The sequence below is a fragment of the Anolis sagrei genome, chromosome 5, assembly GCF_037176765.1.
Source record: "Anolis sagrei isolate rAnoSag1 chromosome 5, rAnoSag1.mat, whole genome shotgun sequence".
Taxonomy (NCBI): Eukaryota; Metazoa; Chordata; class Lepidosauria; order Squamata; family Dactyloidae; genus Anolis; species Anolis sagrei.
Window position 1 is genome coordinate 193,394,113 of NC_090025.1, and position 18,693 is coordinate 193,412,805.

Here is an 18,693-nt window from a genome sequence, read left to right on the forward strand (position 1 = left end):
CTCATTGGTGGGGTTCAGAATGCTCTTTGAATGTAAGTAGACTACACATCCCAGCTCCCAAATGTCAAGTGTATTTTTCCCAAACTCCACCAGTGTTCAAATTTGGGCATATTGAGTATTCGTGCCAAGTTTGGTCCAGATCCATCATTGTTTGAGTCCACAGTGCTCTCTGGATGTAGGTGAACTACAACTTCAAGACTCAAGATCACTGATCACCAAACCCAGTATTTTCTGTTGGTCATGGGAGTTCTGTGTGGGAAGATTGACCCAATTATCTCAATGGTGGGGTTCAGAATGCTATTTGAATGTAGGTAAACTACACATCCCAGCAAGGACAACTCCCAAATGTCAAGTGTATTTTCCCCAACTCCACCAGTGTTCAAATCTCTGGATGTAGGTGAACTATAACTCCAAAACTCAAGGTCAATGCCCACCAAGTCCTCCCAGTAGTTTATGTTGGTTATGAGAGTTCTGTGTGCCTAGTTTGGTTCAATTCCATTGTTAGTGGAGTTCAGAATGCTCTTTGATTGTAGGGGAACTGTAAATCCCAGCAAGTACAATTCCCAAATGACAACCTTCCTAATGCCATAACCCTAAATACAGTTCCTCATGTTGTGGTGACCCCCAACCATAGAATTATTTTTGCTGCTACTTCATAACTGTAATTTTACCACTGTTGTGAATCGTAATGTAAGTATCTTATATACAGGATGTATTTCTATTCACTGAACCAAATTTTGCACAAATATCCGATATGCCCAAATGTGAACACTGGTGGAATTTGGGGAAAATAGACCTTGACATTTGGGAGTTGTAGTTGCTGGGATTTATAGTTAAACTACAATCAAACCCAGCCCAAAATGGATCTATACCAAACTTGGCAACTACCTACATGGTCAACATTGAATATTATTGCAGGTGGAGGCAGGCTGGTTTTGAATTGTAGTTTATGAACACCAAAAGGAAGAGGACAGTAGGAAAGATCTTCAGCCTTTTCTACCAAAAGGGTTCCTAAGACCATCTGAAATATGTGTTTTCAGATGGTCTTTGGCAAACCTCTGAAACTCCCCTTGTGACCCCCGACCCTTAAGTTGAGAAACACTGGTCTAAGGTAACAAGAGCATCATTTGATAAAGATTTTTTTTTTGGAGAACTACCAAACAGAAGAATCTCCAATGACATTTGTCCTGTTTTTTGCCTGAAGGCACAAAATGTATTAGCAGCAGGGAAAGAATCAGGGAAGGAACATTGCTTAACCCTCAGATTACCCCATGGATTCTTTCTTAGGATTTGATTAATAATTTCAAAAACAGATATAAGACTTGGCTGTAGGGAATCTGGGTGGAACCGAGAGGGCAAGAAATACGAGATGAAACCTAGAATCTTAAATTAATTGAATTGTAGTAAGTGAAACAAGACTGCAAACCTTTGCTATCCTCTGGCTAAAAAGAATCCTTGTGGATTTATTCATTGCCGTAGTTGCACCTTTGGTGCCACATTGGTATCCATCTGTGAGAAATTACACCAAATCAGGACGGTTGGAAAATGTATATCTTTTTGCAAGGTATTTCATCGAACACATTTATATTGTAGAGCTGATGTAATTCTGCAAAGAGATGTTGCTATAAACCAACAGGTCCCTGATTCAGCGTTGCCACTTCTGCCACAAATTCATTAGGTGCCTTTCGCAAGCCATAATTTACAGAGGCAAAACCGCCTCAGAAAGTAAACCCAGGGTTCAGCCGTGTCTGTGTGAAGAAAGATTTAAAATGATAAAAGCCTAAAAACTCAAAGTTTCTGATGAGAGATGTGTCTTAAGGTGGGGTTTTCAATTAAACCTGCTTAGAAATGAAGAGAAAAATATTCTTATTGTTTTATTTCTGACGTTCATGGCATCCTCTATGCAGGAGACTCAGGCTTTATTTGCATGTGCCTGTCTGCCGCAGCTCTTGTTGGCACCGTAAATGGGCCAACTGTATTTATCTTAACGCTATACATTAAATGTTCACACTGCCTAAATTCAGCAGGTTGGGGCTTGAGGAAGATAAAAAGAACAGTAGGATTTTACTGGCTTTCCCTTCTATGCAGTCCAAAGCTGCTCTTCAAGCATGATACAAGAAAGGAGATTCCATCTGAACATGAGGAAGAACTTCCTGACTGTGAGAGCCGTTCAGCAGTGGAACTCTCTGCCCTGGAGTGTGGTGGAGGCTTCTTCTTTGGAGGTTTTTAAACAGAGGCTAGATGGCCATCTGTCAGGGGTGCTTTGAATGCAATATTCCTGCTTTTTGGCAGGGGGTTGGACTGGATGGCCCATGAGGTCTCTTCCAACTCTGATTCTATGATTCTATGAATGGCCCACTGTGATGTTACATGATGGGGCACATGAGATCTGTAATGAAACAGGGAAGGCAGGAGCAAACAGTCCACCTTCCTTATGCAGGCCAGATATCTCACCTGCCTTCAGTTTGTGCTTGCTTACTTAGGCAATCCCTCATTGTCCAAGTAGGATGGTCCTCCAAGGTCAGTGTGCAGTGGGCGGTGTGTCCAAAGGTGACTGTGGAGCCCTGTTGGTTTCCAGGTGGAAGGCGGTCCCAGTCGGGGTTGGCTTGACACGCCTTCCTCTGGGCACGTTTCTCTCTTTCACCCTCCATTTGTGCCTCTTCAAATTCTGCAGCACTGCTGGTCACAGATGACCTCCAGCTGGAGCGCTCAAGAGCCAGGGCTTCCCACTTCTCAGTGTCTATGCCAGAATTTTTAAGATTGGCTTTGAGTCCATCTTTCAATCTCTTTTCCTGTCCACCAACATTCCAGTTTCCATTCTTGAGTTCGGAGTAGAGCAACTGCTTTGGGATACGGTGGTCAGGCATCCGGACAACGTGGCCGGTCCAGCGGAGTTGATGTCGGAGTGCCATCGCTTCATTGCTGGTGGTCTTTACTTCTTCCAGCACGCTAACATTTATCTGCTTGTCTTTCCAAGAGATTTGCAGGATTTTCCAGAGGCAGCGCTGATGGAATCGTTTCAGGAGTGGCATGTGACGTCTGTAGACAGTCCATGTCTCACAGGCATAGAGCAGGGTTGGGAGAACAACAGTTTTATAAACAAGCCCATTGGTCTCCCTATGGATGTCCCGGTCCTCAAACACTCTCTGCTTCATTTGGAAGATTGCTGCATTTGCAGAGCTCAGGCGGTGTTGTATTTCAGTGTCAATGTTGACTTTGGTGGAGAGGTGGCTGCCAAGGTAGCGGAAGTAGTCAACATTTTCTACACCATTAAGCTGTATCTCTGGCATTGAAGAGGGATTGACTGGTGACTGCTGGAAGAGCACTTTGGTTTTCTCGGTGTTCAGTGATGTTCAGTTTGTGCATGGCATCTCTGGATCCAAGCCCAGTGCATTTCAAAGGATTCTACCCAAAATTGACCCATGGTTCAACCATGTGGTCAAGCAAATAGCAGTTTTCCAAAATCTGAACCATGGCGAGGTCTGTTAGGGCATGTAAGAAATCAGTTGGTGTGCTAATTGTAAAATAAAGGCATGAAGCTGATCAGTTGGGCTATGCTAGCTGAGCCTGGGAGTTTTAGTTACAGTTACATTTTCAGGCTTGAGCTGTGCAGGTGCTTGCAGAGTGAGAGAGAGACAGTTTTGAGTGTGCTCTTGCTTCATGAGCTGCTGGAAGGCGATTCTCCACGTGGACATCGAAAGACGGCTCTAACTCTCTCTAAAAGGACATGTGAGTCGGTACAACTGTTCACATGATTGTACATATGTTGTTCTGCATAACGAAGAGTAAGCTACTTGTTCTTTACTGATCATCTGCATGGCATATTTTCTTTCTCTGGCAAGACAGTGTGTGAGCTGATCAAACGTGAACAACGTGTGATTTTACATTACGCCACAAAGTTTAGCATATAGACATCCAATGGCATGGAGGTGTATATGCAACAAAGTTTGGAATTTGTTTAGTTTGCTTAAGAGACAGCATAGCTAGTGCTTTATCATTTCCACTTTCAAGGGCTTTTCAAGCTTCAAATTCCATTTCGTAGAAATCAAACCTGATCAAAAAAGCGGTTGGCTTGGAAGATCTAAAAGTGCTGCGGGTCTTGGACTTGTCTGGCAATCAGATCAAAAGTTTGGAAGGGCTGGAAGAGCACACGCTGCTGGAGGAGATCAACCTAGAAGATAACCAGGTAATCTCTCCTCTTTTACTTTTAATGTCTGCATTCTTTCCCATAACATTGCAGCAGCGGAATCTCAGTCAAAACCCAATCTCAGTTGCGTGGCCACTGAAACAAAAGACCGATTGGCACTATTCTTTTTATTGATGTGATTTTTAATGTCATTTGTTTAATGATGTTTTAACATGGTAACTTTCCACCTGTTTTTCTCCTCTTCCTCTCCTTCTCTTTATCTGCACCTGTTTTCATTCTGGGATTTTGGCCTGCATCAATAGGAGCATAGTGTCCAGGGAAGTAATGCTCCCCCTCTATTCTGCTTTGGTTAGACCACACCTGGAATATTGTGTCCAATTCTGGGCACCACAATTCAAGAGAGATATTGACAAGCTGGAATGTGTCCAGAGGAGGGTGACTAAAATGATCAAGGGTCTGGAGAACAAGCCCTATGAGGAGCGGCTTAAGGAGCTGGGCATGTTTAGCCTGAAGAAGAGAAGGCTGAGAGGGGATATGATAGCCATGTATAAATATGTGAGAGGAAACCACAGGGAGGAGGGAGCAAGCTTGTTTTCTGCTTCCCTGGAGACTAGGATGCGGAACAATGGCTTCAAACTACAAGAGAGGAGATTCCATCTGAACATGAGGAAGAACTTCCTGACTGTGAGAGCCGTTCAGCAATGGAACTCTCTGCCCCGGAGTGTGGTGGAGGCTCCTTCTTTGGAGGCTTTTAAACAGAGGCTGGATGGCCATCTGTCAGGGGTGATTTGAATGCAATATTCCTGCTTCTTGGCAGAATGGGGTTGGACTGGATGGCCCATGAGGTCTCTTCCAACTCTTTGATTCTATGATTCTATGATTCTCTTTAATTGTCTTGAGTCTGGACTATTCTGGACCAAAGTGAAATAGATGAATAATACAAATAAAAGACCAGACTTCATAATTAAACACATTTTTTTTCAAATGATAAGGTTATTTTCCCCAGAACTGTGCTGTTTCAGGCTTTCTTCAGGCTTGTGGACAGGAAGTTAAACATGAGCCAACAATGTCATGCGGCAGGCAAAAAAGCCAATGGAAACGGTTCTGGCCCAACTTACCTGTCCTAACGTATCTCCCCTTACAAACCACTGAGGACTTTAAGATCATCTGGGGAGGCCTTGCTCTCGGTCCCGCCTTCGTCACAAGCATGTTTGGCAGGGACGAGAGACAGGGTCTTCTCAGTGGTGGCCCCTCGGCTATGGAATGCCCTCCCTAGGGAGATCAGATCTGCTCCCTCCCTCTTGACGTTTCGGAGGCAAGTTAAAATGTGGCTATTCGAGGAAGCGTTTACAAATGCAGAGTAGCTAATACAGGAAATCGAATGACCTGACAATGGAATTGGATAATGCTTGAGAATAATGAGATGCTGATGATGTTGCTTTTATTGCTTTTGTGATGTCTTATACTGTTTAATGTTTTTTTTATCTATTGTGTTTTATGTATACTGATTTGTTGGAAACTGCATTGAGTCGCCAATTGGCTGAGAAAGGCGGTATACAAATACAGTAAATAAATAAATAAAATAAATTTTGGCCTGCATAAATTGGAATCTAGTGTCTAGATCCAGGGAAGTCATGCTCCCCCCCCCCACCACCACCACCACCACCACCACTCTATTCTGCCTTGGTCAGGCCACACCTGGAATCACACTGTGTCCAGTTCTGGGCACTGTAATTGAAAGGAAATGTTGACAAGCTGGAATGTGTCCAGAGGAGGGCAACTAAAATGATCAAGAGTCTGGATAACAAGCCTTATGAGGAGCGGCTTAAAGAGCTTGGCATGTTCAGCCTGCAGAAGAGAAGGCTGAGATGAGACATGATGAGGGCCAGGGATAAACATGTGAGGAGAAGTCATAAGGAGGAGGGAGCAAGCTTGTTTTCTGCTACCCTGGAGACTAGGATGCAATGGAAAGGAGATTCCACCTGAACATGAGGAAGAACTTCCTGACTGTGAGAGCTGTTCAGCAGTGGAACTCTCTGCCCTGGAGTGTGGTGGAGGCTCCTTCTTTGGAGACTTTGAAACAGAGGCTGGATGGCCATCTGTCAGGGTGCTTTGAAAGCGATTTTCCTGCTTCTTGGCAGAATGAGGTTGGACTGGATGGCGCACGCAGTCTCCCCCAACTCAATGATTCAATGATTTTAGGTATAGTGAAAATTAGTGAAGTCCCATTAAAAATACAAGATAACGTCAACCTGGCAATAGATAGAAGCACATGGCTTATGGAAACCTTAGAATCCAAACTAATTGATCTATGTACAGTAAATTTTTATTTATTTATCGTATCCCCCCCCCCCCCCCCCCCGACACGATAAATATACTGTAAATTAGATAATCCAAAGTCATGTGCATGTATTGTCAAAGGCTTTGTCCCATCCTGGTCATTCTACAGATATATAAACCCAATTTTCCTAGTTCCAACAGACCTCACTACCTCTGAGGATGCTTGCCATAGACAAAGGGAGGAGGAAAATGTATTGTCGAAGGCTTTCATGGCCTTCACTGGGTTGTTGTAGGATTTTTCGGGCTATATGGCCATGGTCTAGAGGCATTCTCTCCTGATGTTTTGCCTCACTACCTCTGAGGATGCTTGCCATAGATGCAGGCGAAACGTCAGGAGAGAATGCCTCTAGAACATGGCCATATAGCCTGAACAAAACCTACAACAACCCAGTCATGTGCATGCTTTTTTATAACCTGTTCGAGAGGAGTGAGACTTAAATAAATACAGATTCTCTTGTTTGAATAATTTATTCTGGAGCTATTATTGCTGTTGTATACAATCATAGCAGCTATGGAATAAATATATCATGGGACTAATGTGATTCAAGGGAGGAAGAGGAACAATAAATATCTTCACCCACAATCTACTACAAATGCCTTTTGTGATTTTGAGATACCCAGGGCCACAACCCATGCTGTCTTTTGAGCAGTAAGAACAAAAAAACTCAATTTGTTTTCAAAAATGGAAATCTTTGGCCAGGATTCACATGTCCAGTGTCGTGTTCTATGTCTGGTGTCGTGTTTAGGTGTCTCTCTATCTGATTCAGATTCTTTTTCTGCTTTCGCAAATAATTGTGTGATTCACCAACCCTTTTGGTAGGGACTGCTTCTCACCTTCCTTGCACCGTTTCCTTTTTAATAAATACTGTTTCTCCCTTTGAATCTTCACTAGGTGTCTGAGCTGGGGGAGCTGGAATATATTGAATCCCTGCTTCTCCTGAGAGGGCTGAATCTGTTAAAAAATCCTGTGCAGGTGAGGAAAGGCCAGAGGAGGAAAAGCATAATAGTTCAGAGAGGAGTATCTGACTCTCTTCTGTGACAGTGGAACTGATATGCTTGTGTGCCACAAGACAAAGTGTTGAGGACTTTTCTCAGTGCCAGACATTGTTTTGCACCCTGTTCCCCAACATCTGGGCACTAAGATGAGCCGGGGTTTTTTAAACCATGTCAGAAGCAATTTGAGAAACTACAAGTTGCTTCTGGTGTGAGAGAATGGGCCATCTGCAGAGACAATGCCCATGGGACGCCCAGATGTGTTACCATATTGTGGGAGGCTTCGCTCATGTTCCCACATGAGAAGCTGGGGCTGACAGAGGGGAGCTCGCCCCGTCTCGCGGATTCAAACTTCCGAGCTTCAGGTCAGCAGTTCAGCTGGCACAAGGATTTAACCCACTATGCCACCGTTAAGAGTATATTTAACTAATTTTAAACTAATATTTAACTAATTTCCCACATGGGAAGCTGGGGCTGACAGACGGGAGCTCGCCGGCTGGAAGAAACCTTAACAACCTCAGATATGCAGATGACACCACTCTGATGGCCGAAAGCGAGGAGGAGCTGAGGAGCCTTCTAATCAAGGTGAAAGAAGAAAGCGCAAAAGCCGGGTTGCAGCTAAACATCAAAAAAACCAAGATCATGGCAACAAGACTGATTGACAACTGGGAAATAGAGGGAGAAAATGTGGAGGCCGTGACAGACTTTGTATTTCTAGGCGCAAAGATTACTGCAGATGCAGACTGTGGCCAGGAAATCAGGAGACGCTTACTTCTTGGGAAGAGAGCAATGTCCAATCTCGATAAAATAGTAAAGAGTAGAGACATCAGACTGGCAACGAAGATCCATTGCCTAGTCAAAGCCATGGTATTCCCTGTAGTCACCTACGGATGTGAGAGCTGGACCTTAGGGAAGGCTGAGCGAAGGAAGATCGATGCTTTTGAGCTGTGGTGTTGGAGGAAAGTGCTGAGAGTGCCTTGGACTGCGAGAAGATCCAACCCGTCCATCCTCCAGGAAATAAAGCCCGACTGCTCATTGGAGGGAAGGAGACGAAAGACAAAGTTGAAGTACTTTGGCCTCATAATGAGGAGACAGCAAAGCCTAGAGAAGAGAATGATGCTGGGGAAAGTGGAAGGCAAAAGGAAGAGGGGCCGACCAAGGGCAAGATGGATGGATGTGCATTCTTGAAGTGACTAGATTGACCTTGAAGGAGCTGGGGGTGGTGACGGCCGACGGAGATCTGGCGTGTGCTGGTCCATGAGGTCAGGAAGAGTCGGATTCGACTGAACGAATGAACAACAACAAAAATGTATATACCATATATTACATTACATTATTTTATATGATATTATTAGAATATGGTGGTATCCTTTTCTGGAGGCAGGATGGCTATCTGTCAGGAGTGCTTTGAGAGCATATTCCTGCTGGCAGAGTGGGGTTGAACTAGTTGACCTTTATGGTCTCGTCCAACTTTCATAATTGTCATCAGACATGCTCTTCCCCTTTCTGAAGATGTTTAAAGATGTCCTTTGAGCCCCTTTGCTTTGGGAATGGGTTGCAATTGCTGCAAGATGGACTTGCTTCTCATTCAAGGCATTTGACAATCTCTCTGAAGAATGAGCCACGGCATCCCGTTTGTCAATGCCAGCAAAACAGGTGATACAACACATGTTTAGAACTTGTCCTGAGCGGAGTGGAAGATTAACTGCAACAGCATCTCTGTTCTGATGGCTTTTTAGATACTCTTTGAGATGGTTCCCAAGGAAGAAGGATTACTCTGTGACTCCTTCTGTGTGGATGTGGCTTGGCACAAGTCCCCGGAAATGTCTCCTGTGCACAGAGTAGCTCTTACGTTTTGTCTAGGGAATAAAAATAACAGGTTGGCTGGGCTTCCCGTGTCTGTTTGCGAGGAAAAATGCAAATTGTTAGAGCGAAATTTTTGGCAAATCCACCAGCCTTTGTCAACGGAGACCAGGGATGCTTTGCATAAATGTGGTGGCATGGAGCCACTCATCCACAGGGCATTTTTGTTGTTATTCTAAAGAGACTTCTGTCCCAAGTCTAAAGAATGATAATGGGAAGTAGCTATGTACGAGGGTTGAATGAAAAGTAATGCCTCCACCTTCATCACTTGGGTTTGGATGGGAATATTTTAATAAATCAAACTCAGAAATAATTCTTAGAATGTGCTCTTTAACTACCACTATTATTTATTTATTTATTTAGAACTTTTATATCCTGATCTTCTCAACCTCTGTAGAAGGACTCACTTTTCCACATAATCACCAGACAATTGGATACATTTCTGCCAACAATGAACAAGTTTTCTGAAGCCATCACAGAAGGAGTTAACACTCTGTTTCAGCAACCCATCGTGCACAGATCTTCCGATAGCCAAGCAAAGCAATAATGTGACCCACACGTTCTTATGGAATTCCGATTATGCTTGAAATTTCTCTCTGAATGATACAACGATCGTCCTGACTCAATCTGTAAACCTTTTGCTTGTGAAACTCGGTGGTTGCTGTCACAGGACGTCCAACTCTTTGTTTGTCACGCAAGTCAGATATTCCCACTTCAACATCTTTAAACTTACTTGCCCAACGACGCATAGTACTCTTTACTTACTTACTTACTTAGGCGATGCCTCGTAGTCTGAGGATGATGTCCTGGCGGTGGGTTCGTAGGTGACTGTGGAGCTCTATTCCTGATCTGCATCTTCTTCCGCAGTGAGGGCATTGGTTTCCAGGTGGAAGGCAGTCTCGGACAGGGTTGGCTTGAGGCGCCTTCCTCTTGGCACATTTCTCTCTTTCACCCTCCATTCGTGCCTCCTCAAATTCTGCAGCACTGCTGGTCACAGCTGACCTTCAGCTGGAGCACAGTACTCACATCAGTACAATCACCATAAACAGCTTGCATTCTCTGATGAATCTCCTTTGGGGTGACACCTTCAATGACTGCATGTTGCTTAAGTCGCATTGACCGACCGTCTGCGCAGGGTTCCATACTTCGTATTTTAACAATGCAACCATTCAATGCTAAGGCTTCCCATCAAAATGGAACTGTAGAGGAGAGTCTACTGAACAAGCCAGTACCTGCCACATACCAGTACTGCCATCTGTTGAGGAGTTATGAAGGTAGAGGCATTACTTTTCATTCAACCCTCATAACAAGAAGGCAGAGAAGAAAGGTCAAAAGGCAATGGACAGAGAAATGGCATGCAAGAGTAAAAAAGGGAGCGAATATGAGCAGTCAGACTGTCTTCAGCCTCACATTGTTTAAGCCTCACTAGATAAAGCTGCTCCAACCAGTGTCTTGGTCCTTTTAAACGTCTATCCAATTATTTTGCAAGGGTTTTCAGTTATTTAATGAAGTGGCAATTATGTTAAGACAGTGCAGAATAGGTCTGGGTGTCAGTGATTTAGCATGACTTGGATGTTCTGAAGGAACACATCTAATCAGGCTGCCAAGATGTTCATTTTCGCATTGATGGTTAATTACTGGCCCCCTTAAAGTTATATTTCAGACATCTAAAGTTTATTTTTTTATTAATTTGTAGCTACCATTTAGTGTCTGCCTATATATTATATTGTCTCGTCTTAAAATCCCTGCGACGTTCATTCACAATTATGGGGATTGTTATATTGCATATTCCAGTCTAATTTCAGTTTGGATAATTAAGCCTCTGTTACACTTCCTTGAAAAATATTCATTCGCAGATGGGATTTTTAGTCTTTCCACACAATCGTTTGTCATGGGATAACAACCCCTCAATTAACTCAAAGTGAAAGATTGGAGTGAAAGAAAAAGCAGCCATGAGCCCACGTGGGTGATCATTTTTATCACAGATTCTATGGTGATTTGCCATTTGATGCATCGTAAAACTTACCACATGCCAGGATATGTGGCCCAGCACACTCAGTCCAGGATACTTTGCTCACTGGACTGGTCTCATCATCTAGTGAAAAATAATGTTGATCCACTCGTCCACCTTGTGTTTGTTAGCTTGAAGTTTCATTCACAATCCAAAGGCCTTGCTTTGTCATTGGCAAGAAATAGAGGTGAACATGAAAAAAGTAGCCAAAGACTCAAAGTTGGTTAAGGCCCCGTGTTTCTCAACCTGGGGGTTGGGACCCCTGGGGGGGGGTCACGAGGGGGTGTCAGAGGGGTTGCCAAAGACCATCAGAAAACACAGTATTTTCTGTTGGTCATGGTGGTTCTGTGTGGGAAGTTTGGCCAAATTCTATCATTGGTGGGGTTCAGAATGCTCTTTGACTGTTGGTGAACTATAAATCCCAGCAGTGTTCTCTAAATGTAGGTGAACTACAACTCCAAAACTCAAAGTCAATGCCCATCAAACCCTTCTAGTATTTTCTGTTGGTCATGGGAGGTCTGTGTGCCAAGTTTGGTTCAATTCCATCACTGGTGGAGTTCAGAATGTTCTTTGATTGCAGGTGAACTATAAATCCCATCAGTGTTCTCTAGATGAAGGTATCCCAAGCAATTTGTCCCAAATGCACTTTACGAGAGAGTTAGAATTGTCCGCACACCCACTTATCCCTAAAATATCCATCCTATTTCACCTGTACATGCCCAGCATTTTTTAAAAAATTTAACCATTACATTTGGCCCTGCCACAGGTTTTTAAATGCATTGTGATATTTTTGTTATTGTTTTGCTTTGCTATGAATTATTTATTGTTGTATTGTTGTTGTTGTGTTTTTTGTCTCTGATGTATTTGGGCTCGGCCTCTTGTAAGCCGCACCGAGTCTTGCGGGAGATGGTAGCGGGGTATAAATAAAGGATGATGATGATGATGATGATGATGATGATGATTATTATTATTATTATTATTATTATTAACTACAACTCCAAAACTCAAGGTCAATGCACACCAAACCCTTCTAGTATTTTCTGTTAGTCATGGGAGGTCTGTGTGCCAAGTTTGCTTCCATTCCATCACTGGTGGGGTTCAGAATGCTCTTTGATTGTAGGTGAACTATAAATCCAAGCAGTGCTCTCTGGATGTAGGTGAACTACAACTCCAAAACTCAAGATCAATGCCCACCAAATATTTCCATTATTTTCTGTTGGTCATGGAAGGTCTGTGTGCCAAGTTTGGTTCGATTCCATCGTTGGTGGAGTTCAGAATGTTCTTTGATTGTAGGTGAACTATAAATCCCAGCAGTGCTCTCTAGATGTAGGTGAACTACAACTCCAAAACTCAAGGTCAGTGCCCACCAAACCCTTCTAGTATTTTCTGATGGTCATGGGAGGTCTGTGTGCCAAGTTTGGTTCAATTCCATCATTGGTGGAGTTCAGAATGCTCTTTGATGTAGGTGAACTATAAATCCAAGCAGTGCTCTCTGGATGTAGGTGAACTACAACTCCAAAACTCAAGGTCAATGCCCACCAACCATTCCAGTATTTTCTCTTTGTCATGGGAATTCCATGTGCCAAGTTTGGTTCAATTCCATCGTTGGTGGAGTTCAGAATGTTCTTTGATTGTAGGTGAACTATAAATCCCAGCAGTGCTCTCTAGATGTAGGTGAACTACAACTCCAAAACTCAAGGTCAGTGCCCACCAAACCCTTCCAGTATTTCCTGTTGGTCATGGGAGGCCTGTGTGCCAAGTTTGATTCAATTCCATCGCTGGTGGAGTTCAGAATGTTCTTTGATTGTAGGTGAACTATAAATCCCAGTAACTACAACTGTCAAATGACAAACTCAATCCCCAACCGCACCAGTATTCAAATTTGGATGTGTTGGGTATTTGTGCCAAATGTAGTCCAGTGAATGTAAATACATCCTGCATATCAGATATTTACATTATGATTCACTACAGTAGCAAAATTACAATTATGAATTAGCAGCAGAATAATGTTATGGTTGGGGGTCACCACAACAAGAGGGAACTGTATTCAAGGATTGCAGCATTAGGAAGGTTGAGAACCACTGGTTTAGGGTTTGTATACAGAGCTCTTACAGATGAGAGGCAAAGGCAGTGTTAGAGATCTAGTGACACTTGCATCTGAGGAGGCAAGCCCATCTTTAGAGTAGAAAGAGTTGTAATTTGGTGAGGAACCAGCACTATTTGGCAGAAAAGGCCAAGGACCTTATAAGACTATGACTCTCATGATTCCATAACATCAAGCCATGACCAAGTGGTGCAGAACTGCATTAATTCTGCAGTATAGCTGTACCATGAGATACTGTGACTTGGCCACGGTCATCCAATGGGTCTCCATGATAAGTAGGGAATTCAAATTCTGGTCTCCAGGGTCTTATCCAGCACTCAAACCCCATACTCTTATTAGCTGTCATTGAGATCCATGGAGCAATGGATTCAATTTCAAGGTCATAGATTGCCTGTTATAATGCCATGCTAGTTTGGGTAGTATTGGATGAGATGGACCCTAAGTCAATTGCTAAGGTTCATAAACCCCATGATACATTTGAAAAGCTTGGGACAAGATTGTGCATTTAGATGCAGAGGAAAGGGATTTGACAAGTTTAGGTTTGAATGGATCATTTCTGATATTATTTTTTCTGCTGCATTGTCCTTTTCTCCACCTTTTTGGGATCAGCTCCTTCCAATTGGAAGAAGTGATGGAAAGGATGGTCAAACAGCAGATTGTGTGGATTACACTTTTATTTGCTTTGGTCATCTCCTGCCTTTCTAACATTTTCTGTCAAAGTATGACAAAATAGTCTTTTATATATTAGCTGGAACAGCAGAATTTAAATGTTCTTCACTGAAAAGAAACTGAAACCCATTTGTCACCTTTCCACCAGGAACACCCGGATTATTGGCTCCTGGTGATTTTCATGCTGCTTCGACTTACAGAGCTGGATCACAAGAAAATCACAGTGCAAGAAAAGGCAAGTCTCTGTTTAGCAGGGCCATCCAGATGGAGAGTTTGCAGAGAACATATGAGAAGAAAAGAGCAGAGGATGCATTGGCCAGATCTGGCACTTTCCCTTCACCTGCAAATAATGCTGATTGTGGAAGGGACAAAGGGAGGAGGGAAATGTATTGTCGAAGGCTTTCATGGCCGGAATCACTGGGCTGTTGTAGGTTTTTTCGGGTTATATGGCCATGGTCTAGAGGCATTCTCTCCTGACGTTTCGCCTCACTACCTCTGAGGATGCTTGCCATAGATGCAGGCGAAACGTCAGGAGAGAATGCCTCTAGACCATGGCTATATAGCGTGAAAAAACCTGGAGGAGGGAAAGCTGGTGTCCTGACCTTCTTGCAGTAGCTCCTAAAGCAGGCCTGGGCAGACTTTGGCCCTCCAGGTGTTTTTGGAATTCAAATCCCATATTTCCCAACAGTCTACACACACATATATATGTACACACACGCAGATATACCCATACATGTACACATACACATAGAAATATATATACACACACGCACACATAGGCATGCATATATACACACATATGTATATACACATACACATGTACACACATATATACACACATACATATATACACATGCACATGTATAGATACAACTGTATTACATATGTAAACATACACAATACACACATGTATGTATACGCACATGTGCACATACATGTTTATGTACATATGTATGAAGGGAAGTCACAAGGAGGAGGGAGCAAGCTTGTTTTCTGCTTCCTTGGAGACTAGGACGCAATGGAACAATGGCTTCAAACTACAAGAAAGGAGATTCCATTTGAACATGAGGAAGAACTTCCTGATTGTGAGAGCCGTTCAGCAGTGGAACTCTCTGCCCCGGAGTGTGGTGGAGGCTCCATCTGTCAGGGGTGATTTGAATGCAATATTCCTGCTCCTTGGCAGAATGGGGTTAGACTGGATGGCCCATGAGGTCTCTTCCAACTCTTTGATTTTATGATTCTATGATTCTACACATATACACATACATATGAACACATATAAACATATCTATACACAAACATTACACACATATAGGTATGCATATAGACATATATACACATTCATATAGACATACAAGCATGCATATACACACATATGTACACATGAATATATATACATACATTTGTATAGGTATACGTATATATACACACACATATATACTGGCTGTTAGGAATTATAGGAGTTGAAGTCCAGAACACCTGGAGAGCCAAAGTATGCCAAGGCCTACCCTAAAGCCACCTGATTGGGAATACTGTTCGGGATTGGATAGACCCTCTAATACAAGTTAGATTGTAAGAGTCTGTGTCAAGATCATCTAGTAAGCTATCGAGTCTCGTATTTATTGGCCTGCTGTGAGTTTTCCGGGCTGTATGGCCATGTTCCAGAAGCGTTCTCTCTTGATGTTTCACCCACATCTATGGCAGGCATCCTCAGAAGATGTGAGGTCTGCTGGAAACTAGGAAAATTGGGTTTATATATCTGTGGAATGTCCAGGGTGGGAGAAAGAACTCTTGTCTGTTGGAGGCAAGTGTTAATGTTGCAAATGGCCATCTTGATAAGCATTTAATGGCCTTGCAACTTCAAAACATGGCTGGAGAAAACCATGAAAATAAACAAAATCTGGCTACCAGTATTTTAAAAAACTCTAAAATCAGGACAGTAAAAAGCAGGTGAATTCCAGACAAGAAACAATCAGGGCCAGCTAGCACTTCCGAACAAAGGATTCCCCCCATTTAATGGCCCTACAGCCAGGCTTTGAAGCTGCAGGGCCATTAAATGCTAATCAAGGTGGCCATTTGCAACATTCACATTTGCCTCAAGCAGACAAGAGTTCTTTCTCCCACCCTGGACATACCACAGATATATCAACCTCACTTGCCTAGTTTCCAACATAACTCACAACTTCTGAGGATGCCTGCCATAGATGTGGGCGAAAGATCAGGAGAAAATGCTTCTGGAAAATGGCCATACAGTCTGGAAAACTCACAGCAACCCAGTGATTCCAGCCATGAAAGCCTTCAACAACACATTGAACATCTCATATTTATTATTCATTAATGTATTTAAAATATTTCTGCATCGCCTCCAAGGCCTCAAGCAGGCCCAAGGCAATGGACAAATAAAAAACAAATTAATACAAAAATAAAATAAAAATTTAAAAGCTCATTAAAATACTCTTTAGCAACTCCTAAAAGCCGGCTGAGAACAATGTTCCTGATGGCAAGAGCTGTTTGACAGTGGAATATTCTGCCTTGGAGTGTGGTGGGGCCTCCCTTCTCTGGAGATATTTAAGCAGAGGATGGATGGCCATCTATTGAGAGGGCTTGGATTGTGTTATCCTGCATGGCTGAAAGGAGGCAGGCTGAATGGTCCTTGGGGTCTCTTCTATGATTCCGCCTAGTAACCAGGAGGAAAATCTAACCTAAACATCTTTTGTCACTGCTATTTGAAGGAGGCCCCAGTGGCACAGTGGGGTAACATGAGCATGAGGAAGAACTTCCTGACTGTGAGAGCCGTTCAGCAGTGGAACTCTCTGCCACAGAGTGTGGTGGAGGCTCCTTCTTTGGAAGCTTTTAAACAGAGGCTGGATGGCCATCTGTCAGGGATGATTTGAATGCAATATTCCTGCTTCTTGGCAGAGGGTTGGACTGGATGGCCCATGAGGTCTCTTCCAACTCTTTGATTCTATCATGCTATGAAAGCATTGAGTTGCTGAATGTGTTGAATGAAAGGACTCAGGTTCAGATCTGGGGAGTGGGTTGAGCTCCCACTGTTAGCCCCAGTTTCTGCCAACCTAGCAGTTCAAAAACATGCAAATGTGAGTAGATCAATAGGTATTGCTCCAGTGGGAAGGTAACAGCACTCCATGCAGTCATGCTGGCCACATGACGGAGGTGTCTATGGACACCGCTGGTTCTTTGGTTTAGAAATGGAGATGACCACCAACCTCCAGAGTCGGACACGACTGGACTTAACCTCAGGGGAAAACCTTTATCTTTGGAAATATTAGTTCTGATCACTTTTCTGTTTAATTACGGGGAGCAGGTGGCAGCCGTGAACAAGTATGACCCTCCTCCCGAAGTGGTGGCCGCCCAGGACCACATGACCCACATCATGTACAGCATGATGCAGCCCCAGCGGATCTTCAACAGGTAATCCTATTCCAGAGCCCCTGGTGGCACAATGCATTAAACCCTTGTGTCAGCAGGACTGCTGACCGATAGGTCAGTGGTTTGTATCTGGGGAGAGTGGGTTGAGCTCCCTCTGTCAGCTCCAGTTCCCCATATGGGGACATGGGAGAAGCTTCACACAAAAATGGTAAAACATCAGAACATCTGGGCATTCGCTGGGCAACATCCTTGCAGATGTGAATTATCTCACACCAGAAGTGACTTGCAATTTCTCAAGTTGCTCCTGACATGAAAAAAGGAAATCTTATTCTTAGTTCTCCTTCAGGCCTGGAGATGGCACTCAAGTAAAGCTGTTGCAAAGACTGCTCGTTGCGGCCTCTCCTGCCCTTCCTCCTTTCACTCATTCATGGGTGCTGGAACCCGTTGCAGGGAATGCTACGGCTGTCAGCATGGAAATTAGGCAAATCTTGCTTGGCTGAGCAGATTATGAAATGAAGTTAGTCGCTCACCTCGGCGCTCCAAGACAGATTGCCCACCGCTCCGTTCCTTTTAAACAATCTGTCAGAGCAGATGGCCATTCACACCATAAATGAGAGATTAAAAAAAACCCTCTCTCCGTTCCCAGTGATGGTTAAGATCTCTCCAGAGAGCAGTGAGTGCTTGCAACGGTGGCTTCCCGAGGCTTGTCTTGGGCTTCCTCCCTTCAGAAGGCTGGCATCCCACGGCAGGCAAAATAGCTACCCATCCTTTTGTTGATTTTTACTGCATGCTTTGCCAAGATCGGAGCAGGAGCGCTCACCAAGCCATTGACAAAAAGGGTTCCTCAATAAGATCTGACCATCTGTACTCTTCAGCCTTCTTTTCTCATCCTTGAGACAGAGTCATTTTTGAAAAACCTAAATATAACTGTGCTAAATGTTTTCTAGGCAGCTTTCTGCTTGAATGTATGTACAGTTTGATGGTGTGCGGAACACTGACATAATACATTTCAAGGCCAAATTTAGGAGAAAAGCCATGTTTGATTATTCACTTCACCTATTGTCCCAATCATATGAATATTGAAAGTGGTGCTGTTGAACGCCAGATCTGTCAATGGCAAAACAACTTTCATCCAGGACTTAATCCTGGATGAACGGGCAGATCTGGCGTGCATCA

At 43.5% G+C, this 18,693-nt stretch overlaps 1 protein-coding gene across 1 annotated transcript in view; it reads left to right on the top strand.

Moving 5' to 3' along the window:
• LRGUK (leucine rich repeats and guanylate kinase domain containing) overlaps positions 1-18,693 on the top strand; it is a 109,111-nt gene that overhangs the window by 34,123 nt on the left and 56,295 nt on the right. Inside the window, exons 7-10 of the mRNA XM_060776409.2 lie at positions 4,043-4,186; positions 7,380-7,460; positions 14,276-14,362; positions 17,453-17,559. Coding sequence (XP_060632392.2) covers positions 4,043-4,186; positions 7,380-7,460; positions 14,276-14,362; positions 17,453-17,559 — 419 coding nt within the window. The remainder of the gene's footprint in view (positions 1-4,042; positions 4,187-7,379; positions 7,461-14,275; positions 14,363-17,452; positions 17,560-18,693) is intronic.